Genomic DNA, 24,353 nt, shown 5'->3' with positions numbered 1-24,353 from the left:
CTGCCAAAGCTGCTTTAACAAAATACTGAGTAAAGGGTCTGAACACTTATGTAAATGTCATATTTCTAAAAAATAATTTTTACTTTGTCATTATGTGGTATTGTGTGTAGATTGATAAGGGAAAAAACTATTTAATCCATTTCAGAAAAAGGCTGTAACGTAACAAAATGTGGAATAAGTAAAGGGGTCTGAATAGTTTCCTAATGCAGTTGAAGTCGGAAGTTTGCATACACTTAGGTTGGAGTCACTAAAACTCGTTTTTCAACCACTCCACACATTTCTTGTTAATAAACTTTTGGCAAGTCGGTTAGGACATCTACTTTGTGTCATTTTTCCAACAATTGTTTACAGACAGATTATTTCACTTATAATTCACTGTATCACAATTCCAGTGGGTCAGAAGTTGACATACACTAAGTTGACTGTGCCTTTAAACAGCTTGGAAAATTCCAGAAAATTATGTCATGGCTTTAGAAGCTTCTGATAGGCTAATTGACATAATTTGAGTCAATTGGAGGTGTACCTGTGGATGTATTTCAAGGCCTACCTTCAAACTCAGTGCCTCTTTGCTTGATATCATGGGAAAATAAAAATAAATCAGCCAAGACCTCAAAACAAATTGTAGAAGTCCACAAGTCTGGTTCATCCATGGGAGCAATTTCCAAATGCCTGAAGGTACCACGTTCATCTGAACAAACAATAGTACGCAAGTATAAACACCATGGGACCACGCAGCCATCATACCGCTCAGGAAGGCGTTCTGTCTCCTAGAGATGAACATACTATTGTGTGAAAAGTGAAAATCAATCCTAGAACAACAGCAAAGGACCTTGTGAAGATGCTGGAGGAAACAGGTACAAAAGGATCTATATCCACAGTAAAACAAGTCCTATATCGACATAACCTGAAAGGACATTCAGCAAGGAAGAAGCCACTGCTCCAAAACCGCCGTAAAAAAAAGTCAGACTACGGTTTGCAACTGCACATGGGGACAAAGATAATACTTTTTGGAGAAATGTCCTATGGTCTGATGAAACAAAAATAGAACCGTTTGGCCATAATGTCCATTGTTATGTTCGGAGGAAAAGGAGGGAGGCTTGCAAGCCGAAGAACACAATCCCAACCGTGAAGCACAGAGGTGGCAGCATAATGTTGTGGGTGTGCTTTGCTGCAAAAGGGACTGGTGCACTTCATAAAATAGATGGCATCATGAGGCAGGACAATTATGTGGATATATTGAAGCAACATCAAGACATCAGTCAAGAGGTTAAAGCTTGGTCGCAAATGGGTCTTCCAAATGGACAATGACCCCAAGCATACTTCCAAAGTTGTGGCAAAATGGCTTAAGGACAACAAAGTCAAGGTATTGGAGTGGCCATCACAAAGCTCTGACCTCAATCCTATAGAACATTTGTAGGCAGAACTGAAAAGGCGTATGCAAGCAAGGAGAAGCTACAAACCTTTAGCCAATGAGGAATGAGCCAAAATTCACCCAATTTATTGTGGGAAGCTTGTGGAAGGCTACGCAAAAAGTTTGACCCAAGTTAAACAATTTAAAGGCAATGCTACCAAATACTAATTGAGTGTATGTAAACTTCTGACCCACTGGGATGTGATGAAAGAAATAAAAGCTGAAATAAATCTCTCTCTCTACTATTATTCTGACATTTCACATTCTTAAAATAAAGTGGTGATCCTAACTGACCTAAAACAGGGAATTTTTACTAGGATTAAATGTCAGGAATTGTGAAAAACTGAGTTCAAATGTATTTAGTGTATGTAAACTTAAACAAATAAAGTGTATGTAAACTTCTGACTTCAATTGTATATATTTTTGTATTATTATAATTCATTGAACGTTTTAAATGATCACTGTATGTCTAATAAACTATTTTGTGTATTGTGTGTGTTTATTTAATTAAAACAACATATTTTTTTATTATTTATTTCCCTGGGCCACCTTTTGCCATTGAAATGCTGTCTGATCATGTGGGGCGTGTTTATACAAATTTAAATATATTTACGTACTCAGCCCTGATTGGCAGATAGGATCGTCTAGACCAGGGTTGCAAACTCATTTCATGGAGGATCTAGTGTCTGCTGGTTTTTGGTTTGTCCTTTCAATAAAGACGTAGACAACCAGGTTAGGTGATTTCCTTACTAATCAGTGACCGTAATTACAAGGGAGGAGCGGAAACCCACAGAGACTAGGCCTTTTGTACAACGAGTTTAACCGATCTGAGGTGTGTTCAGTGCGTTATGGTGATGTTGGATATGCTTTCACCTGTCCAGTGCTATCAAATCAGTACAGTTGAAGGAAATAAGACGAGGAGAGGGAGCCATATAACTTAAGATTCAACTCCATATTCAACTCTTTGTGGTTCCCCAGAGTCCTCTCAGGGACCCAGGTGTGGTTAAAACGGACCAGAGGTCTACCACTGAGCCGCTGGAGAAAGAGGCTCAGAGGACTCTAATGCCTTCTCTCAACATAGCGAAAGTCTGTGCTCCAATCCTCCTCAACTACCTGAGAAGTTGAAGTCTAACTGATGAGTACGTCCCATGTCTTTCACTCACCTCAAATACAATAACAGCAATCACTACACACAACCTCAACCGTACCCTTGACGACTAACCATAAGCCTAGAACAAATGGCTCATGTACTCGGTAATCACTATTAACGGAATAGACACTTGTTGTAGCTAATAGCTATCTGGTGACACGGTAACTTCATTAACATCAGTGAACACCAACTAAAATATATATATTCTTTTTTTTATCCAGCCAATGGAGAGTGATCAAGCATGGCATGAAGAATAACGTAGGTCTCTTTAGATAGGGTTCTGGTGAAAAGTAGTGCATTATATAGGGAATAGAGTGTCATCTGAGAGGCAAAACAAAATTAAGATATTGACAAAACCCTACACTGTTGTTGGCTAAAGCTGACGTTCGAGCAGCTATCCATGCTGTGCCTGAAGATCGTTAAGATCGTGACCCAGACGGGGGTGAACCTGAGGAGTGGAGCCTTATCCCGGAGGACAGAAGGCTGCTGGCTCTTGAGATTAAATACTGGTCCAAGGAGTTGATGAGGGGATGGCAGGGCAGCTCTCCTCTCTCATACCTTACTGCCTCCTCTGATGACCTACACACCTTTGCAGATGAGTTGGTGAAGCACTGTTTGCTGCCATCTCTGATTCCCCCCTCATCATGGGGGTTGGATCAGGTAAGACCATCCAATAGTGTGTTGAACCACAGCATCCCAGGTACTTCGTGTTACTCCCAGTTCTAAATGGACCCTCCCAATAGTCAGCGGACATGACATCTCAGCAGCTCATCAGACGAGTCCTGTCTGAGTTCTGCTCTGCGTCCGGCTGCTCCATGAATCCTGCGTATCCACAAGGTGTTCAGGGGCGTAAATAAAGAGCAGAGAATCGAGGCTCAGCAGAAAGGAAGGATTGTCCTTTGTTTTCCAATGACCAAACTCAGGATCTTCAAGGTACATCAGACTGATTATTGTTTTTTCCAATTAGGTTGTGTTATTGATGTGGGGATGATGAGAGAAATACAAGAGCGGCATCTGCTATTCAACACTATATTGTTGGCTTTGGGATTAGGAGGAGTTACATTTATTTACATATTCCCTTTGTAATTTATTTCTGTTTCAACCGCTAGCTTTCCAAGAGAGGACACAAGAACTGACAGTCAGTCCAGGACAATATTTCCTCTGCTGATGGAAATTGCCACGTTTAACAATATTTGAGAGCTCAACTGTAACTAGATTTGTAGTTTTGTCTAGGTGTGTGTTAGGAACATGTAAATAGCAGTTGCTACGGAACAATGAGAAATACATCGCTCTCATTCCTTCACTCTCTACCCCCCACCCTCTCCTGTCTTTAGCCCCTCATTTTGATCCTCATGGTGCTGAGCTTTCAGTTCAAGACATTTCTTCCTCCATCTTTCAGCTGAAGGAGGAGCCCAAAAAAGACTCATCATCAGGGTCGTCTCAGCCATGGCCAAAGGCCTGAGGAACCCATTCAAACATACCTCCAACAAGACAGAGTGATTTGACTAGCAAGAGTTATTTGACAAGAGGCATCAACAGTATGAACTCTACCCTTTCAAAGTAAATTTCATGAAATAAATGCAAATTGTTTTACAGCATTGAGCATATGGGCTGATTCCAGCGATGTAACATAGACTAGAATAACAGTGACTATAGTGATAGGCTGCGTTATCATTTTGAATCCATTAAGTGTCATCGGTATCTGATGTGTCCTTCCTGTAAAGACTGTCTCTGCTAGGTCAGTCACACACACACTTCCCTTGAAGATGAGAGTATGGTGAGAGGTGAAAAGGTTAGCCTGTGCCCTGTGGTTAGCTTTGCATGCTACTACTGACGCTACCCTCTGCTGCTTCTCATTTCTGCTATGCCCACTTCCTGTTCAAACTATGTGAGCAGAAACAGGCTTCAGCACTTTCTAAACGTATGTAGATAATTGTTTTTTCTACCCCGGAAGCAGCAGTCTATATTCTTCTTCCAATACCACCCTAAGATTTTGTGCATTAGTCTTCGCCGCAACAGTACAAGTTGCAAAGGAATGCCATTTTCACTTGCAACATTATCATAAGCAAAGGGCACCAACTGCTGGCTGGGATAGGTATAGCATGAGCTGATGTATGAACCAGGCCTTCCAGTAGCTGCTGGTTCTTTTAAACAAACACAACTTGAACGAAACACAGCTGATGACACACCTTCCTCTTATGTATTTAGAGGTCTGACTTTGACCTGATGGTATGCATGGACTACCACTGGCTGGGTCCAAAGTTCATGACTAAGCACAGGGCAGGAATACAAGTGTTTCGATAGAACGATACAGCAAGAATCTTGACTTGTTACCAAGTTTGCATTCTGTAGTAGAAATTCAATACTGCAGTGAAAATAATTTTATTTATAGCAGACGAAACAGTGAAGTTGAAATTCATTATCCTATCCAGCCGCTGATTAGCATAAGCCAGCTACATAACATAAACTAGTTACAATTCTCATCCTGATTATTATTATTTTTTAACATGGTGTCTTCACTTGTGTAAACTTTTTACAAAATAAAAGATGCCCCCTTTAGACATCAACTGATGAATGTGTCTGGTCTGGTGTTAAACTGTTCCAATCTCTCAGTGTGAAGACGAAGGTGAATGAGGAATATTATTTCTGCAGCCAATATCACATGTAATGTGATTGATCACAACCAGAACAGCAGGTTAACCATTAAGAAATCTCCACCAAACCACAATGCCAACATAATAATAGTGTTATTAACGGCAAAGCCCTTATGATGTCCTCTGGGTAAATATAACTATGTAGATTTTTCTTTCTTACTGCTATACACAACTAAATTGATAAGAGAAGATTTGTCATCATACAGGATTTGGTAACACACACACAAAACAAACATTTCCTCTCACATTCTCACATGCAATACTCACACTCTTTCAACTCCAAGGTATAACCACTACAGGATGACTACCTAATTGCTAATAAAACATAACATGTAATTACTTTATAGATATACGGACAGACAGTTGGGAAAAACAAGTCTTCAACAGTCTTGTGTTAAAAGGAGGGATCCCATATTGGATAGAATGTGAGACCAGAGCTCAACTTCTTCCAGCTCTTCTTCTCCAACCCCTCCCCTATCTCCTCTCCTCTCTCAGAGCCACCAGAAGCGGACATAGACGATAAGCATAATGAAGAAGACCCCGCCTGCAGCCAGCTTAGCATAGGTGGAACGAGTGTTCAGGTACTTGGCATCGCTTCTGTACTTCTTTGACAGGCTGGACAGATTACTGGCCTTGGAGTCCAGAGCTGGATGTGATAGGAGTGGATCCAGGTGATCAGAGGGAACAGAAACCAGAACAAATCCTCATTTAACACAAGTGAGAATGGCATCTGCTTCCTCTTCCTCTGAAGCACTATTCTTTGTCAGAGCTTGACGAACAGTATGTAACAGAAGTGATACTCCCTTTTATTAGTGAATTCTACCTAACATTTACATTATACCTATCATCATTCTGTTGCAATGATATGCATTTATGCTAATGAAATAAGCCCGGCCCTAGTTAGACATCGGAGATAAGGTTTGTATAATAGAGGTGTTTCAGTTATACATTGACCTACATGAACCATTATCACTGTAAATCTATGAGAAGGAAGAACAAGAAGTAGACATTACCAGACAAGGCCTCCCCTCGTTGCAATACTTCCTCAATGTTGGCCACCATGATCCTCTGGACGTCCTGCAGCTCTGTGTTGATGCTGCCCAGGTTCCTACGGGCTCGGCTGTCTATGTAGGACTTCTTGGTCTTCTGAATGTAGGTGTCTGTAGACAGAGGGAAAAACTCCATAAAAAAAGAGACATGTGAACGTTACAGGACTTTATGGCATATTTATTCATAATTTAATGCTAGGGTTTCCTATTAAATCAACATTGGGTTGTTAGTAGGGATTCTAACGATGATATATTTCATTGAATCTCACCAAACTCAATGAAGGAGTACGGCCGGGACACAGTGGGGACCTTCTTCCCGTGCTGTTCATGGAACTCTGCCTGCAGGTCTTCCAGGTAAGCAAAGGCAAGTTTTTTGGGAAAGCTTGCTTCAGACAGCACTAGGTAAACTACTCCTTTTTCTATGACGTAGCTGGAGGGAGAAACATAAGGGAAACATGAGTCAGTGTCTGGGATGCATAACGGTCAGTGGATGCCTGCTTATTAGTGCAAGTCATTACTCTTTAAAAAACATTTGAGAAAGGTGTGTTATGACTAGTGTTTTGCCAAGAGAGTGTGGTTTGAACTCACTGAAAGGACATGGATCCTGCCTCTAATGTGCAACGTGTGGGACTCTGGTCATTCAGTTTCCTGAACAGCTGTTTAGCCTGGCTCTGGTACTGTTGCAGGTCCCGACCCAACTAAACACAGGACAGAGCAAGAGGTTAAGCATCCAAGAATATTTAAAAGGACACTGAACCAATGATTGGGATCAATATAAACATCATTAACAAAGAAGCGGGTGGTCTGGGTATGGTAAACACAGTGACACATCACAGGAACAATGTATATGATTTCCAAGCATCGGTTACAGTGCAGAGAAAAGACCAACCTTCTCACTTCCCTTTGGGAGAGCAGTTAGGAGAGCAGTTAGGAGAGCAAGGGAAACATGTTAGAGTTCTTCCAGCAGGTGGCAAGACTCACATATAGCCTACAGCAACAACTCGGTAATACATCGCTGCCTTATTTGCTACAACTACAAGGAAATAACAAGGATGAATGATGCTTTTGATAAACAATTTGTGGGAGTACAGTAGACCGTCACAAATCGCAAATTAACTTGAGCAGAATTTACTCAAACCTACTTTATTAACCAAAGGAGATACATTTTGAATGTTGGAATACGGTATCACATGATCTGACTAAGCCTGGCCATTAGCGGGTAGATAATTGTTACACCAGATAATGTGATTTAACCTCAGATTTTTGGTATACATTACATGATCGGTACTGTTTGGTGTAGCAGAGCATTTTCGACCAACCTTAGCTTGGGGACAACGTCTTCGTCCTCGAGTTGTGGAAACTCAAAATGGCCATGTCCAGTTGCACGGGGTACGTTTGAGTTTAGAAAATACTCCTTTATTAAAATAAGTAATTTGGGGGGGGGGGGGGGGGGGGGGGTCTAAGTAATCCAACAACGTGTACACCACCATCTTGTATATTTCAAGTCTTCGTTCATTGATCAAGACATGCGGCACCTGTCTCGGTCAATTAGAGAAGACTTGAAATAGACAAGATGGCAGCGTTGGATTACTAAATGTAGCAAAAAAAGTACTTAATTTAATAAAGGAGCATTTTCTGAATTCGAACGGACCCCGTGAAACTGGACATGGCCATTTTATGAGACTCCTGTTACTAAGAATCGAGGACGAAGAAAGCATTGCCAAGCTACACCAAACAGTACCTATCCTCTAACTCCCACTAATGGATACCAACAATCTTTGTTTAAACACATCTGTAGGTAGGCCATTCAATTATTAGCTGCCTGTTACTCTGACACAGCTGGAATACGTCCATCTGGATTTAAATGTCAGACACAATCAAGCTCATATAATATGATTTTAGTATGAAGAAAGTAGGCCTGCATAGATGACAAGGTCCATATTGCACACTAGCGAAAAACTATTTGCCAATAGTAGGTGGGACGATAGATAGCTAGCACTATCAATTCAAGCTAACATACATGACATTAGGAAAACCAGAAATATTAACCTGTTCGTCCTCCTGCATTGAGGCGGCAAGTGGCAGTCCATCCGCCAACCGAGCGATCATTGTCAGCAGCACCATTTTGGAACTGAATTTGTTATTGTCCACCACTAGTGATCGCCACAGTGTCGCTAAGTGAAAGCTAATGATAGGCAGTAGCTAGATTGACAACACAACACTCCGGACGCGCTGAGCTGGCCGGAAACGCTAGTGCTTTGGGTGTCGCTCAAATCTGACCGTCCATCCCAGACAGGAATGCCTCAAAGGTTCCGCGTTACTCCCTCACTTATTATAATCGAATAGCCTCTGGGATTAAATAAAATGACCACTATGCATAAAATATAAATCACGACTCATGTCATTTGAAAAGAGGGGTCTATTGTTTCCTTTATTATGAAAATATGCACATGACATCCAGTATCCTACCACGGGCACAATAGCCTATTCCTCCCAACCCATTATCAGTGATGTATTAGAATGTATTAGAATTTAGTTAAATGGTTTTAGTTACATTTAGGCAACGTTGCTCAAAAAAGCGATTAATGCCATGATTTCAGAAATAAAAACTGTAGGCAATGTGTGAGTCATAATGCATATAAAATTGCCCATGCAATCCATCAGCTATTAACCAGTGGAGTCCTGTCTGTCGAGTCCAGCTCTGTTTGAGGTCCTGGCACTTTCCTTTGGCCTGTCTACCCCTTCTCTCTTATTTTACTTTGTCTGTCATCATCTCATCAAACTTTGCTGCCTAAGCAGTGCCTAACCCTACACACACTGGTACTGGTGGCAACAAGCCCCTGGAAGACCATCCCTGCTCTCCACACCGTGGACTTGCTGGCCAGGAGGACAGGTCGGGGGTGCCAACGGGCATTTATCGAAGTTGCATGTGCAGATAGCTGGCACCAGAGGGCAGCATTGGCCATGAGGAATGTAAGGCTCAGTGAGGAAGGAATCAGCAGGGCAGGAAGGGACTTGGACCTCAGGGCAGTTAACATTGCTGCAGCGAGCTCTCTCTGAGATAGACATGTGGAGAGAAAGAGGAACGGAGATTAATGTATAGATGTTCACGTTTAGTTTTTGAATACCATATTGTTTGCGAAATATCGATTTACTCTATTGTGTTGCAGCAGTTGGTTATTATTTTTGTGGTGAAACTCACGCAGCATGTTTTCACAGGTGTCTTCAGAGAATAATGGTGTGGGTGAGTAGCAGCTCCTCTCCATACACACACACTGGCTTCCCTGCAACTCACAGCCCCATTCCACACATGTATGCTCCCCTTGTTCCTCCATCTCACTCCAGAGCTCATCCCCTGGAAAATCGATAGCCAAGTTTCAATTATATGCCTAAAACATCAAAAGCACATACAGCAGGAGCTTATTCTACAAAACTTTGAAAGGCTACAGTACTTTCCAATCTTATCCGTATGTGTGTGTGTGTGTCCGTTTACATGGGTGCCTAGGTCTATGTATCTCACCTCTCATTGTTTTGAGACATTGGTCCAAACTGTGATAGGAGAAGGCAGCGTGGCAAGTCTGTAGGGAGTAGCAGTCACAGGCCCCTGCCCTGACGTTGCAGCCCCACATCCAGGGGCATAGGGGGTCTGCCAGGGGGTCTGCCTGATGCCCATGTAACACTGGAACACGACAGGGGAGAGTCACAGAAAGGGTGAGATTACTGGGATAAGGTAACGAGAAAGGTAACATTTTATTTGAAGATCTGTTATAATATATGTCAAATAAAATAAAATGTTATTTGTGACATGCTTCGTAAACAAATAGTTAAACGCTTACATACGGGCCCTTCCCAACAATGTAGAGACACAAAAAAAGATAAATTAATAAATAAATACAAAATGAGTAACGATAACTTGGCTATATACACGGTAACAATACAGAGTCAATGTGCAGGGGTACGAGGTAATTGAGGTAGATACAGTAAGCTCCAAAATAATTGGGACAGTGGCAATGTGTTTTTTGTTATTTTGGCTCTGTACTACAGCACTTTGGATTTGAAATGATACGACTGAGGTTAAAATCAGCTTTAATGTCATCTTTGAGGGTATTTTCATCCATATCGGGTGTACGGTTTACAAATTATTGCACTTTTTGGGCATAGTCCAGGACCAAAAGTATTGGGACAATTTCACTTAGTAGTAAAGTAGGGTCCCATATTCATAGCAGGCAATGACTACATCAAGCTTGTGACTACACATTTGTCAGATGTATTTGCTGTTGGTTTTGGTTGTGTAATTTTAATTCCCAACCACAACCAAGATAATTTTGTGCCCAAAATAATTGAATGGTAAATAATGTACAGTGTAATTTGAGTCACTTTTTTATTCTAAATAAGAATATAAAGTTTCAAACCACTTATACATTAATGTGGATGCTACCTGAATGAGTCATGAATAATGATGTGTGAGAAGGTTAGACACAAATACCATACCCCCAAGACATGCTAACTGCTCAACATTCCAATAACATGGGAGGTTAGCATTTTTTTGTGGGAGTTTGATATTTGTGCGTCTAACTTTCTCACTCATCATTGAAATGATGTAGCTCCTTGCGGTCAGGTGCCAAGCAGTTGTCATACCAAGGGGTGATGCAGCCAGTCAAGATGCTCTCACTTGTGCAGCTGTATAACTTTGAGGATCTGAGGGCCCATGCCAAATCTTTTCAGCCTCCTGAGTGGGAAGAGGTTTTGTCGTGCCCTCTTCACAACTGTGTTGGTGTGTGTGGACCATGATAATTCCTGAGGGATGTGGACACAGAGGAACTTGAAGCTCTCGACCTGCTCCACTACAGCTCCGTCTATGTGAATGGGGGGCATGCTCAGCCCTCCATTTCCTGTAGTCCACAATAAGCTTCTTTGTCTTGCTGAAATTGAGGGAGAGGTTATTGTCCGGGCACCACACTGCCATGTTGTCTCATCGTCGTCGATGATCAGGCCTACCACCGCTGTGTCGTCGGCAAATGTAATGATGGTGTTGTGCACGGCCACGCAGTCGTTGTTGATCAGGTAGTACTGGAGGGGACTAAGCACGTACCTCTGAGGGGCCCCCATGTTGAGGGTCAGCATGGCAGATGTGTTGTTGCCTACCCTCACCACCTGGGGGCAGCCCGTCAGGAAGTCCAGGATCCAGTTGCAGACGAGGTGTTTAATCCCAGAGTCCTTAGCTTAGTGATGAGTTGAGGGCACTATGGTGTTAAATGCTGAGCTGTAGTCAATGAACAGCATTCACAGGTAGGTGTTCCTTTTGTCCAGGTTGGAAAGGGAAGTAGGGAGTGCAATAGAGATTGTGTCATCTGTGGATCTGTTGGGGCGGCATGTAAATTGAAGTGGGTCCAGGGTGTCTGGGATGGTGGTGGTGATGACCTGCCTTTCAAAGCATTTCATGGCAACAAATGCGAGTGCTACGTGGCGATAGTCATTTAGATAGCATTCTTGGGCACAGGTACTAAGGTAACCTATGGTGGTCTGCTTAAACATGTAGGTGTTACAGACTGGGTCAGGGAGAGGTTGAAAATGTTAGTGAAGACACTTGCCAGCGCATGCTCTGAGTACACATCCTGGTAATCCATCTGGTCCTGCGGCCTTGTAAATGCTAACCTGTTTAAAGGTCTTACTCACGAGCGTGATCACACAGTCGTCTGGAACAGCTGGTGCTCTCATGCATGGTTCAGTGTTGCTAGCTACGACGCGAGCATGGAAGGTATATTGTTTATCTGGACAGCTTGCGGCTGGGTTTCCCTTTGTAATCCGTGATAATTTGCAAGCCCTGCCACATCCAACGGTCATCAGAGTCGATGTAATAGGATTCTGTATTGACACTTTGCCTGTTTGATGGTTCATTGGAGGGCGTAGCAGAATTTCTTATAAGCGTCCAGATTAGCGTCCCAGTCCTTGAAAGTGGAAGATCTAGCCTTTAACTCAGTGCGGATGTTGCCTGTAATCCATGGCTTCTGGTTGGGATATCTATGTACGGTCACTGTGGGGACGATGTCATCGATGCACTTATTAATGAAGGCGGTGACTGATGTAGTAAACTCCTGATTGCCATTGGATTAATCACAAAACATATTCCAGTCTGTGCTATCGAAACAGTCCTGTAGCTTAGCATCTGCTTCATCAGACCACTTCTATACTAAGCATGTGTGTAACTGGAACTTCCTGTTTGAGTTTATGCTTGTAAGCAGGAATCAGGAGGATAGAGTTACTACATTTTTGTGTGAGTCAGATTTGCTAAATGGAGGGTGAGGGAGAGCTTTGTATGTGTCTCTGTGTGTGGAGGAAAGGTGATCTAGAATGTTTTCGTCTCTACTTACACAGATGACATGCTGGTAGAAATGAGGTAAAACATATTTCAGTTTCCCTGCGCTGCCACTGGATGAGCATTTTCTTGTTTGCCTATGTACTTCTACAGCTCGTTGAGTGCGGTCTTAGTGCCGACATCAGTTTGTGGTGGTAAATAGATAGCAAAATATAGATAAACTCTTGGTAAATAGTATGGTCTACAGCTTATCATGAGGTATTCTAACTCTGGCGAGCTGAAACTCGAGACTTCCTTCATATTAGAGACCAGGTGTTAACAGACACACCCCTCCCCCGACACCACCGTTCTGTCCTGACAATGTATAGATAAAACAGATTTATACATAGATATGTAATAATTATGAATATGTAGTTTAAGTAGGTTATAGGCAGACAGACAGTCACCCATTAACAAACGTAAGCTGTTACATAATACACAACCATGCACCACTTTCATCACTGTGGCTGTTACGCAATGCTTAAATTTGTACAGGGGCCGTACCTCAATGTGCCCTCTTAAGCCCCATCTGTTAGAACCAATCCTCTTACCTTTGCACACGCCGGTGTGTGGGGGTCTGGCAGGGCTGCGTCCGGTGAACAGGGTGCAGGTGAGGTCTCTATCACAGTAGCCTTTCTCCCAGTGGGGGCCTCCACACACCTGGCCCATCTGACGGGCACACTGTGGGCAGCAGCCACACGGCTCAGTGACATGTCCCCCAGGGCAGACTCGCCTGGCATGGGGACACAGCACTCCAGAGCATGGCACACAGCCTGGGGCAAGGGGAGCTGTGGGCGATATAGACAATATGATGCACTGCACGCACCTCTGTAGTTAGTTACAATACTGCAATTCCATTGTCATAGCCAAAGTGGAGTTCACTAGAGGACGCAAATAACTATTTATCTAACTGCTTTTCAAATACACTCATGAATAAAACAAATAAAAGTCAAAATATGGAACACATAATATTGGGAATAGTAACAGGTAGACTCACGGCTGCAGAGTCCAGCACTGGGTGTTTGCTCCTTGTCAGCGGGCTTCACAGACACACATGTGAGGTTGGTGTCACACTGGCCCTCCACTGCCCCTCCACACACTTCCCCCTTACCTAGAATAACCTGCCCATGCAGCTGTGAGGGGCTACACCCCAACAAGAACACCCAGAGCCCAAGATAAAACCAAACCATTGCTCTGTTATCAATAACCCAACTTGCCGTACCAAAGCATAGGCTCGAAGAGAGCTTCAGTTCCTCTGAGAGACTTCTGAACATCATGTGTTCCTCCTCCCACTGTCCTTCAGCCAGATTCCTGACCAACCATCTCTTTTCTTATCCCAGCCAAAACCACACACCCCTCTCCCTCGCTCATTCCCTCCGGCTCCGTCTGTCCCGGTCTCTCTCTCCTGTACACATTTAATCAAATTCCAATAGATTTCACAACAGCTATGCTTCAATAGCCTCAAAGAAAACATGTCCAAAGTTTCATTCTCTCCAAGAGTTGGCGATACTGTTATTGAGTAGAAAGGCTGGCTTGGTCTCTCCTCTCAGGTCAGAAGAGTGAAAAGTGTGTATGATCACAGGTGGAATGTGTAGTATAGTCAATAGCGGATATGGAAAGGGTCAGGGAAGTAGAGGGTCAGGGAAGTAGAGGGGGAGGGAGGAAGGGAGCGACTAAGAACACAGAGAGACCGCAGACACCACAGCCAAGAGGGACTGACATGGACAAAGCACTTCTCTGTCTGACAGAGGCAGGCAGGCACACAACCTCTGAGATCATTCTCTGCTTTTTGGTTTACAAGTACTGAAAGAGATCTGAAACTGAAGTCATACTCTGCAGAGCCCAGAATCCTAACAGAGAAAGATAGAGACAAACAAATGAACATGAAACTTGGGAGAATAACAGGTGAAAATCTATATGGCATAACATTCCAAAACGGTTGATCTTTTATTTCATATGCAATGTCCAAGAGTGTTTACAAAAATGATTCAAGTTTTGTTTAGATTTCCCTTTCACTCACATACAAGTTCAGTTATACTGTAATTCACTTTAAAGATAATATCAAGACTACAATACTGGAAAGAATGCAGTTCACACTTTTGAGGTCAGTGGCAATTCAACTTATAGATGTACTGATTTACTTCAGGGTTAGGTTACAGTCTAATACAGTACTTATATGAAAAGGTATCGACCACACAAAAATGCATTGTTGCTCCTGTAAACGACAAAGAGAGTAAAAACAAATAAAGTATGAAGAAAACAACACTGCAGGTCTCACTATAAAAACAATATAGATTACATATCAGAAACCATTTTAAGATACAAGGTGCTAAAAGTATTTTTAACAGTTCCCTAGTAGGCTATGCTCTTGATGCTCTTAATGCCCTACTACATGATGCTTGATTGCACCTCTTGCATGTCTGTGTTTTTTTGGGCATTTTGGGCTTCTGGCAGTGGAATGTTTCTTTTTATTTGAATACATGTGCAGGCGATAGTCAGTTAAATCAAACTTATTGGGTACAGTGTTAGTGTTTTCTGTTCCTCCTTATTAAAATCAGTTAGAAGCAGGAGAACAGAATAGGAGATTTCAGAGTTGACATCTTGGGAGAGTCTAGATAAACAGAGAAATGCATGACTGTTTAAACCGACTCTGTGATGCTCCCAGGCTGGCCTATAAAGCCAAGCCTCCGTGCTGCTGTCATTGCTCCCCGAGGATCTGCTGGAGTCTCTGTGCTATGGAGAGCGCCTTGGGATGGGGGCAGGGCAGCAAGGGCAGGCGGGGAGGGCCCAGAGCCAATCCTGACACCTCACTCATCAGCTGCTTATTCACAGCCAAATCAAACCCTGCACACACAAACACAATGTATCATATCACAAAAGGCACAGACTCACTCTAGGTTAATCTCACAGATGACACACATGGGAATGACTTGTGGGTGAAAATGTTGCACTCACTCACCTAGATTTATTGCATAACAGAGGATATCTTGCACCTGGAACTGCAAAGGGAGATCAAAGACATGAATCAATCAGATTATCACAGATTTAGGAAAACTACAATGATGTCCTGAGTTGTTGTTTTGTCTGAGGCTGAAAATAAGGTGTACCTGTATAGTCCTGGCCTTGGTGAGGTCCCCTTTATCAAAGGCTGACATGAGTCTGTTCACACTGCTGCCCAGGTAGTTGTATGTGCTGGGGAGAGAGTGACATTCCTAAGACATACAGTGCATTCGGAAAGTATTCAGACCCCTTGACTTTTTCTACATTTTTTTTATGTTGCAGCCTTATTCTAAAATTGAGGAAAATGTTTTATTTAATCAATCTACACACAATACCCCATAATGAAATGTTTGCTAATTCATAAAAATAAAAAGGGTATCTATCGGGGCCTCCCGAGTAGTGCAGCGTTCTAAGGCACTGCATCGTGTCAATACAGACCCGGGTTCGATTCCGGGCTTTATTACAACCGGCTGTGATCGGGAGTCCCATAGGGCGGCGCACAATTGGCCCAGCGTCGTCCGGGTTAGGGCTTATCGCTCTCTAGTGACTCCTTGTGGCGGGCCGGGCACCTGCAGGCTGACCAGGTTGTCAGTTGAACGGTGTTTCCTCCGACACATTGGTGCGGCTGGCTTCAGGGTTAAGCGGGCAGGTGTTAAGTGCGGTTTGGCGGGTCATGTTTCGGAGGACGCATGAAATCGACTTTCGCATACCGAGCCCGTTGGGAAGTTGCAGTGATGAGACAAGATTGAAATTGAGGAGAAAAAGGGGGTAAAATCCAAAACAAAAATGTAAAACAGAAAACAAAATCAAAAATACCTTACATAAGTATTCAGACCCTTTGCTATGAGACTTGAAATTTAGCTCTGGTGCATCTTGTTTCCAATGATCATCCTTGAGATGTTTCTCCAACTTGAGTCCACCTGTGGTAAATTCAATGGATTGGACATGATTTGGAAAGGCACACCTGTCTATATTAGGTCCCACAGTTGATTGTGCATGTCAGAGCAAAAATCAAGCATGAGGTCGAAGGAATTGTCTGTAGAGCTCCGAGACAGGATTGTGTCGAGGCACAGATCTGGGGAAGGGTACCAAAAAACATTACTGCACCATTGAAGGTCCCCAAGAACACAGTGGCCTCCATCATTCTTAAAATGGAAGAAGTTTGGAACCACCAAGACTATTCCTAGGAAACCTGGCACCATCCCTACAGTGAAGCATGGTGGTGGCAGCATCATGCTGTGGGGATGTTTTTCAGTGGCAGGGACTGGGAGACGAGTCAGGATCGAGGCAAAGATGAACAGAGCAAAATACAGAGAGAGATCCTTGATGAAAACCTGTTCTAGAACAGGACCACAGACTGGGGCGAAGGTTCACCTTCCAACAGGACAATGACCCTAGCACACAGCCAAGACAACGCAGGAGTGGCTTTGGGACAAGTCTCTGAATGTCCTAGAGGGGACCAGCCAGAGCCCGGACTTGAACACGATCAAACATCTCTGGAGAGACCTGAAAATAGGTGTGCAGCGACGCTCCTCATCCAACCTGACAGAGCCTGAGAGGATCTGCAGAGAAGAATGGGAGAAACTCCCCAAATACAGGTGTGCTAAGCTTGTAGCATCGTACCCAAGAAGACTCAAGGCTGTAATTGCTGCCAAAGGTGCTTCAACAAGGTACTGAGTAAAGGGTCTGAATACTTATGTAAATGTGATATTTCATTTTTTTCTAAAAACCTGTTTTTGCTTTGTCATTATGTGGTATTGTGTGTAGATTGATGAGAAAAAAAACATTTAATACATTTTAGTATAAGGCTGTAACATAACAAAATGTGGAAAAAGTCAAGGTGTCTGAATACCCTCAGAATGCACTGTAAGTGTCTGCCTAATGGACTGACTTCACACAGAGAGCCTAGTTCTCTCAGGGTTAAAGTATGATATCAAATAGAGACCAACCTGCCTACAGCCCCATTGGCACCCATTGCCAAAGCTCCTAGCAGTTGCTGTTAAAGAGTAAAACATTCTTTAATTAGATAAACATAACATACTGAACACGACTTGCCTCCAAGGCAGTCCTCGAGTATCCCAACAGGACACATTTTTGTTGGTGCCCCAAATAAAAACACCTGATTTAAATGATCGAGGGCTTGATGATTATTTGACAAGTTGAATCAGGTGTGCTTGTCTGGGGCAACAATAAAAATGTGTACTGTTTGGGGTACTTGAGGACTGGAGTTGGGAAACACTGTTCTAAGGATAAGTTATCTTCATACTGACAGAGAGAGACAAGCACAGAGAGAGAGGAGAAAGATGAAGTGCTGACCTCATCTATACCATATAGGAGTGACCAGTGAGATGAACTATAGCTGACACACTGGCCAAAGTCCATCAGGTCGCTGCCACTGAACTTCAGCCCCTGGAACGAGGGGATCTGATTCGCTATCCCCTCCAACACATCCCTTGATCGCACTGACAGGAGAAAAGAGTGGCTGAGAATCAACATGCTTTTAATTCAAACCCTGAATATTAGAGTATCACATGCAGAGGTGCATCAAGAAGTGACCGACTGTATCATATCAACTGAAAGCAGAGTACTCACAGTTGACCCCGGTCACAGCTGGAATGTGATAATAGTAGAAGGGCATGGCTGGGGCGGCTGCAGCCACTTCCTGGAGAAACATCCTCAGAGCATCTGAGTTCAGTGGAAGGAAACAGCATAAGGAAAGAAAATCCCTAGAGTGAATTTCACTGCAACGTTGATCCGAGTGGAATGGCTTAGGCATACCGTAATGAGCAAACAGAACCACAAGTATACGTCACAACCCGAAAAATAGTCTCAACCCACCTGCAGTGGCGGGTTTGAAGAAAGAGGGGGAGATCACTGATATCCCATCGGCTCCTATTTCAGCAGCATGTCGTGCCTGCATGGGGGACACGGAGATAGTACGACACCTTAATTACACTGTGAGCTGTTCCAAGGCCTTGTGCTGAGTTTAGACTAGTTATGGGTAGGCAGGAGTCCCAGCAGGTTGTGGCAGGGATGACTCACCAGCTCCTGGGAGTCCTTCAGACTCATGCAGCCCACGTGCACTATCACCTGCTCCAGCCTGTGAAAACACAAGTGTGCCAAGAAGCCAGCAAGGCTTAATCAGTGACTCATTCACACACAGAGAAACAGTATTGCCACATACATTGAGCATAGCAAACATTAGGAACATCTTCTTAATATTGAGTTGCACCACCCCCACCTCCGTTTCCCCTAAGAACAGCCTCTATTCATGGACTCTACAATGTATCGAAAGCATTCCACAGGGATGCTGGCCCATGGTGCAGGTATTGACAAACCGGTGCACCAGGCACCTACTACCATACCCCGTTCACAAGGCACTTTGTCTTACACAATCCATGTCTCAATTGTCTCAAGACATAGAAATCATTCATTAACCTGTCTCCTTCCCTTCATAGAAGTGGATTTAAGTGACATCAATAAGAGATCATAGCTTTCACCTTGATTCACCTGGTCAGTCTGTCATGGAAATAGTTGTCCTTAATGTTTTGTACACTCAGTGTATAAACCATATTACACACAATTGATAACATTCTGTATTACTTACTTGTTGGGTTTAGAGCTTGCAAGAATGGCATTTCACAGACTTACTTGTTCTTGCCCTGATGACACCACTCCACTGCAAGCAGCTTCCTCTCCTCCACAGTGAGAGACATACCTTCTCCTGTCGTGCCATTTACTGGTGGAGCAGTTGGGGAAAAGAACAGAGGCATAACTAATAGCTGTGCTTGAGCTTAGTAGGAAAGTGATAGTACCACTATGACTTTGCACAGATCTAATGGGGGAAGATGAGTAATAACTGTAAGGAGGTAGCCAGACCCGGCGCCAGGATAAAGTGGCTAAAGAGGCAGTTGTAATCGGCGAGGCAGCTACATTTTTGGGCATTCTTGCAATAGAATATTGAATTCTGCTTAGCTTATGCTATACCACAACAAACAAAGTTAAACGCAGACTCATTGAGTGATTTTGAAGTGACAGGTTGGCGCGAAATCTGTAGCCCGTCTCCGCTGCCCTGTATCCGTGTAAAATAGGGTCCTTATAGCAGTGGTAAGACCAAAGATTCAGTAGGAGGCAGGAAGTTAGAGGTGCAAATAACTGTTGGATTTATTTACACAGCGCTGGTGTTTCAAAGAAGACGCTGATATTTACACACACACACACACACACACACACACACACACACACACACACATACACACACACACACACACACAGTGGGGCAAAAAAGTATTTAGTCAGCCACCAATTGTGCAAGTTCTCCCACTTAAAAAGATGAGAGAGGCCTCCCGGGTGGCGCAGTGGTTAAGGGCGCTGTACTGCAGCGCCAGCTGTGCCATCAGAGTCCCTGGGTTCGTGCCCAGGCTCTGTCGTAACCGGCCGCGACCGGGAGGTCCGTGGGGCGACGCACAATTGGCCTAGCGTCGTCCGGGTTAGGGAGGGCTTGGTCGGTAGGGATGTCCTTGTCTCATCGCGCACCAGCGACTCCTGTGGCGGGCCGGGCGCAGTGCGCGCTAACCAAGGTTGCCAGGTGCACGGTGTAGCCTCCGACACATTGGTGCGGCTGGCTTCCGGGTTGGATGTGTGCTGTGTTAAGAAGCAGTACGGCTGGCTGGGTTGTGTATCGGAGGACGCATGACTTTCAACCTTCGTCTCTCCCGAGCCCGTACGGGAGTTCTAGCGATGAGACAAGATAGTAGCTACTACAACAATTGGATACCACGAAATTGGGGAGAAAAAGGGGTTAAAAAAAAAAAGAAAAAAAAAAAGATGAGAGGCCTGTGTTTTCATCATACACTTCAACTATGACAGACAAAATTAGGAAAAAAAATCCAGAAAATCACATTGTAGGATTTTTAATGAATTTATTTGCAATTCTGGATTCTGGATTTTTTTTCCTCATTTTGTCTGTCATAGTTGAACTATGATGAAAATTACAGGCCTCTCTCATCTTTTTTTATTTTTTTTATTTTATTTTTTAACCCCTTTTTCTCCTCAATTTCGTGGTATCCAATTGTTGTAGTAGCTACTATCTTGTCTCATGGAATATAAGTATTTGGTCACCTACAAACAAGCAAGATTTCTGGCTCTCACAGACCTGTAACTTCTTCTTTAAGAGGCTCCTCTGTCCTCCACTCGTTACCTGTATTAAATGGCACCTGTTTGAACTTGTTATCACTATAAAAGACACCTGTCCACAACCTCAAACAGTCACACTCCAAACTCCACTATGGCCAAGACCAAAGAGCTGTCAAAGGACACCAGAAACAAAATTGTTAACTCGTCGTGTTTGGAGGACAAAGAATGCTGAGTTGCATCCAAAGAACACCATACCTACTGTGAAGCATGGGGGTGGAAACATCATGCTTTGGGGCTGTTTTTTGCAAAGGGACCAGGACGACTGATCCGTGTAAAGGAAAGAATGAATGGGGCCATGTATCGTGAGATTTTGAGTGAAAACCTCCTTCCATCAGCAAGGGCATTGAAGATGAAACGTGGCTGGGTCTTTCAGCATGACAATGATCCCAAACACACCGCCCGGGCAACGAAGGAGTGGCTTCGTAAGAAGCATTTCAAGGTCCTGGAGTGGCCTAGCCAGTCTCCAGATCTCAACCTCATAGAAAATCTTTGGAGGGAGTTGAAAGTCTGTGTGGCCCAGCAACAGCCCCAAAACATCACTGCATGGAGGAATGGGCCAAAATATCAGCAACAGTGTGTGAAAACCTTGTGAAGACTTATTGAAAACGTTTGACCTCTGTCATTGCCAACAAAGGGTATATAACAAAGTATTGAGATACACTTTTGTTATTGACCAAATACTTTTTTCCCACCATAATTTGCAAATAAATTCATTAAAAATCCTACAATGTGATTTTCTGGATTTTTTTTCTCATTTTGTCTGTCATAGTTGACACCTAGGTACTTATCTGCAAAGTTAATCCCTATCTACTCCCCCATTTAGAATGTATGGTTACGGAAGTTCTACAAAAAGACACATTGTTTGGAGACCTCACAAACTGTGCAAAACATTTAACAGTTTACTGTCAATTTCTTCGTTGTCTTTGTTTGGAGAGCATGTGTCCGATTTCTCCATGTTTAATGTTGTTTGAACGCGCACACGTTAGTTTGCATATGTGTGCCAAGAATAGGTGTTCTAGTTAGTTCACTTTTGGGTAACCCAAGGGGAGGCTGTATCTGAGCCTGCTGGACCCCACCTGTTGGGTAACCCAAGGGGAGGCTGTATCTGAGCCTGCTGGACCCCACCTGTTGGGTAACCCAAGGGGAGGCTGTATCTGAGCCTGCTGCACCCCACCTGTTGGGTAACCCAAGGGGAGGCTGTATCTGAGCCTGCTGGACCCCACCTGTTGGGTAACCCAAGGGGAGGCTGTATCTGAGCCTGCTGGACCCCACCTGTTGGGTAACCCAAGGGGAGGCTGTATCTGAGCCTGCTGCACCCCACCTGTTGGGTAACCCAAGGGGATGCTGTATCTGAGCCTGCTGGACCCCACCTGTGCTTTATTACGTCAGAATGTGCCTCATGAGAGGGTTTTTCTTTTGAATGCTGACATTTTGAATTCAGGATTTTGTGTATGTGTTTGTATACAGGGGGGCAAAAAAGTATTTAGTCAGCCACCAATTGTGCAAGTTCTCCCACTTAAAAAGATGAGGCCTGTAATTGTCATCATAGGACCACTGCGCCACTCGGGAGGCCCACAGTTCACTATTTCTAACCACCCCGCTTAAACGCACACTACCCAAACTCATGGACATGTGACAGCTTGGCAGAATGGCACATTCCAGACAACCACTGCTACGTGATACCCTGTTGGTCAATATGTATGTCCATTTGGTGAATGTGGATTGTCGGAGCAAATAAAGGAACATCATAACTGTTGCCCCGAGGCAGATGAATACTTTTCCCAGGCCCTAAACAATGTAGACTAAGCTTTTGGCTATGCAGTGGCACAAACTTCCCCGCATGAGCCATTGTTGAAGCAGGTAAGGGAGCATTCTCTCCCAAACAATGCACAAGAGACACTGGGGTTGTCTCCAGACCTCAAAACAGTGACAACTTCCGTGCCACACCCAGGAACATTCACCCCCCCCCCCCCCCCATCCCATCATTGGGCACTTCCCGTAGGAACAGCAGAGGAGTAGGAAGGAGACAGTTCGGCCTCCAACACACTGTCCTCCTCACCAGGTAACTTTTAACTTGACTCTGCCCTTATAAATAAAAAATTACAGGCGGAGGCGTATCACATTATTCACTTAGCCTACCACAGAGATGAGAAGTGTTTCACGCTTTTTACAGAAACCCAAACGAGTCATACCTAATCACCCCCCTACACACACTGCGGCCCGCTCTGTCCATTGTGCGGACACAGTGCAGCTGATATTTTCTTTGCGTCAACCTGTCACTCAATCATTTGACGTTTTATTTACTGTAGGGGCATAAAACTGAGGGGGAACAAGTTTGAACGGAGGGGATACCCCTCAAGGAGCCAGGTAAAGAGGAAGCTCTTACCAAATATACTCTTAACACCTTGTTGCTCTAACAGGTAGTCAACGTAGGGTCTGATCTCTGAAAGGTTGATTTCACTGTGGAGAGAGAGGGGAGAGAGATTGGATGAAGAGTACAGTAAGTTGAAGAATGTAAAGTCAACAACTGCTCTAATCATAAATGCATACATAACATGACCCATAAAACAAGTTAGATCACCTACCCTTCAGGAGTGAGAGGTGTAAAAGTGGCAGCTACAAGGCCGGTGGCCTTCCTGCCAACAACGGGAGTCATGGCTGTGTGAGAGAAAATATGCTGACTGTGCATGGTTGGTTGGGGTGGGAGGGAGGGGGGTCTGTTAATTTCCTGAGTTGAATTAAATCCTTCACTACAAAAGAATACCAAAACTGGTTGAATCAATGTTGTTTCCACAAAATTTCAACCCCAACAAAATCTGATGAAATTGCTGACAACTCAACCAGATGTAAATTAGACATTGAACTGATGTCTGTGCCCAGTGGGTAGAGTAGAATTCTGCACTACAATATGAAAACAACCATGGAATGGATAATATTTCATAGCTTTACAATAATAGCTCTGATTCTTCAAACTACATTGAGCCTATAGTGACTCTCCCCTAAGACTGACATTAACTTGCCAAGTGAACAATGGTACTGGCACTGACCCCTGTAACGTTATATAGCTTACTGACGATCTCGTGTATTTCTTATTTCTATTGGTCGTGTATTTTTGTTCTACTTTACTCTATAGTACTACGGATATTGATTCCTGCTTTGTTGGGGAAGAGTTTGCCAGAAAGGCATTTCGCAGTACTTGTGCACGTGACAATACAACCTGAAACTTAAACTATCAGTTCATCATGTTAGGCATACAATAATAAATATTTTGTTACCCGTTTTGTTTGTTCCTCCAGTAGATCCTGCACAAATAGGTGGAAATAGGATGCAAGCCTTTATTTCGTTTTCTTGTTGAAGAGAGCCTGCCTTACCTTCTGCCTCTACCAGAGAGTTATCAACATGGATTTGACGTAGGTCATGTAGGTCATGTGAGACACCAGACGTTGCACATGACTTTACTAGGCTAGATGGGAAATGTAGTGACTACCAACAAAGGTGGGACATTCATTCTGATGTCTGTCAATATTCAAGGAACTGA

The 24,353-nt window shown here is 43.6% G+C and overlaps 3 protein-coding genes across 5 annotated transcripts; all 3 read right to left on the bottom strand.

The window, feature by feature from the left end:
* Positions 1-4,927: 4,927 nt before the first annotated feature.
* sec22bb (SEC22 homolog B, vesicle trafficking protein b) lies at positions 4,928-8,540 on the bottom strand. 2 transcript variants are annotated; one of them, XM_021601272.2, is made up of 6 exons: positions 8,314-8,540; positions 7,154-7,165; positions 6,853-6,962; positions 6,534-6,694; positions 6,229-6,375; positions 4,928-5,861 (listed from the first exon to the last, which is right to left on the bottom strand). In XM_021601272.2, exons 1-6 carry the CDS (start codon positions 8,386-8,388, stop codon positions 5,707-5,709), a joined length of 660 nt encoding a protein of 219 aa, XP_021456947.1. In that variant the 5' UTR covers positions 8,389-8,540; the 3' UTR covers positions 4,928-5,706.
* A 128-nt stretch (positions 8,541-8,668) lies between these two features.
* LOC110524356 (cysteine-rich motor neuron 1 protein) lies at positions 8,669-14,254 on the bottom strand. The gene is made up of 5 exons (XM_021603931.2): positions 13,617-14,254; positions 13,171-13,407; positions 9,785-9,943; positions 9,467-9,619; positions 8,669-9,320 (listed from the first exon to the last, which is right to left on the bottom strand). Exons 1-5 carry the CDS (start codon positions 13,894-13,896, stop codon positions 9,073-9,075), a joined length of 1,077 nt encoding a protein of 358 aa, XP_021459606.2. The 5' UTR covers positions 13,897-14,254; the 3' UTR covers positions 8,669-9,072.
* A 283-nt stretch (positions 14,255-14,537) lies between these two features.
* Positions 14,538-24,248, bottom strand: npl (N-acetylneuraminate pyruvate lyase (dihydrodipicolinate synthase)). Of its 2 annotated transcripts, none has more exons than XM_021603932.2 (12): positions 24,091-24,248; positions 23,401-23,473; positions 23,202-23,275; positions 19,271-19,358; positions 18,662-18,719; positions 18,458-18,533; positions 18,212-18,304; positions 17,936-18,081; positions 17,569-17,615; positions 15,727-15,811; positions 15,579-15,618; positions 14,538-15,463 (listed from the first exon to the last, which is right to left on the bottom strand). In XM_021603932.2, exons 2-12 carry the CDS (start codon positions 23,469-23,471, stop codon positions 15,318-15,320), a joined length of 924 nt encoding a protein of 307 aa, XP_021459607.2. In that variant the 5' UTR covers positions 23,472-23,473; positions 24,091-24,248; the 3' UTR covers positions 14,538-15,317. The 2 variants fall into 2 exon arrangements, with proteins under 2 accessions (XP_021459607.2, XP_021459608.2); XM_021603933.2 differs by having other exon boundaries at positions 23,401-23,496; positions 24,091-24,239.
* Between the last annotated feature and the right edge of the window lie 105 nt (positions 24,249-24,353).

This window comes from Oncorhynchus mykiss, chromosome 5 (assembly GCF_013265735.2).
Source record: "Oncorhynchus mykiss isolate Arlee chromosome 5, USDA_OmykA_1.1, whole genome shotgun sequence".
Taxonomy (NCBI): Eukaryota; Metazoa; Chordata; class Actinopteri; order Salmoniformes; family Salmonidae; genus Oncorhynchus; species Oncorhynchus mykiss.
Note: the sequence above shows the minus strand (reverse complement) of the source record. Positions and strands in the feature narration are given on the sequence as shown.

What these genes read in the sequence shown, in the direction of transcription:
- sec22bb (XM_021601272.2), bottom strand. Translation starts at nt 8,388, where the DNA reads ATGGTGCTGCTGACAATGATCGCTCGGTTGGCGGATGGACTGCCACTT. An exon ending in GTACTCCTTCATTGAGTTTG is followed by an intron (nt 6,376 to 6,533) that starts GTGAGATTCAAT and finishes CTCTGTCTACAG; the next exon opens with ACACCTACATTCAGAAGACC. An exon ending in ACGAGGGGAGGCCTTGTCTG is followed by an intron (nt 5,862 to 6,228) that starts GTAATGTCTACT and finishes TATCACATCCAG; the next exon opens with CTCTGGACTCCAAGGCCAGT.
- LOC110524356 (XM_021603931.2), bottom strand. Translation starts at nt 13,896, where the DNA reads ATGATGTTCAGAAGTCTCTCAGAGGAACTGAAGCTCTCTTCGAGCCTA. An exon ending in ACACACCGGCGTGTGCAAAG is followed by an intron (nt 9,944 to 13,170) that starts GTAAGAGGATTG and finishes GTCGTGTTCCAG; the next exon opens with TGTTACATGGGCATCAGGCA. An exon ending in CACCTGTGAAAACATGCTGC is followed by an intron (nt 9,321 to 9,466) that starts GTGAGTTTCACC and finishes TGTCTATCTCAG; the next exon opens with AGAGAGCTCGCTGCAGCAAT.
- npl (XM_021603932.2), bottom strand. Translation starts at nt 23,471, where the DNA reads ATGACTCCCGTTGTTGGCAGGAAGGCCACCGGCCTTGTAGCTGCCACT. An exon ending in TGAAGGACTCCCAGGAGCTG is followed by an intron (nt 18,534 to 18,661) that starts GTGAGTCATCCC and finishes TCCCCCATGCAG; the next exon opens with GCACGACATGCTGCTGAAAT. An exon ending in CTGTTATGCAATAAATCTAG is followed by an intron (nt 15,464 to 15,578) that starts GTGAGTGAGTGC and finishes TTGTGTGTGCAG; the next exon opens with GGTTTGATTTGGCTGTGAAT.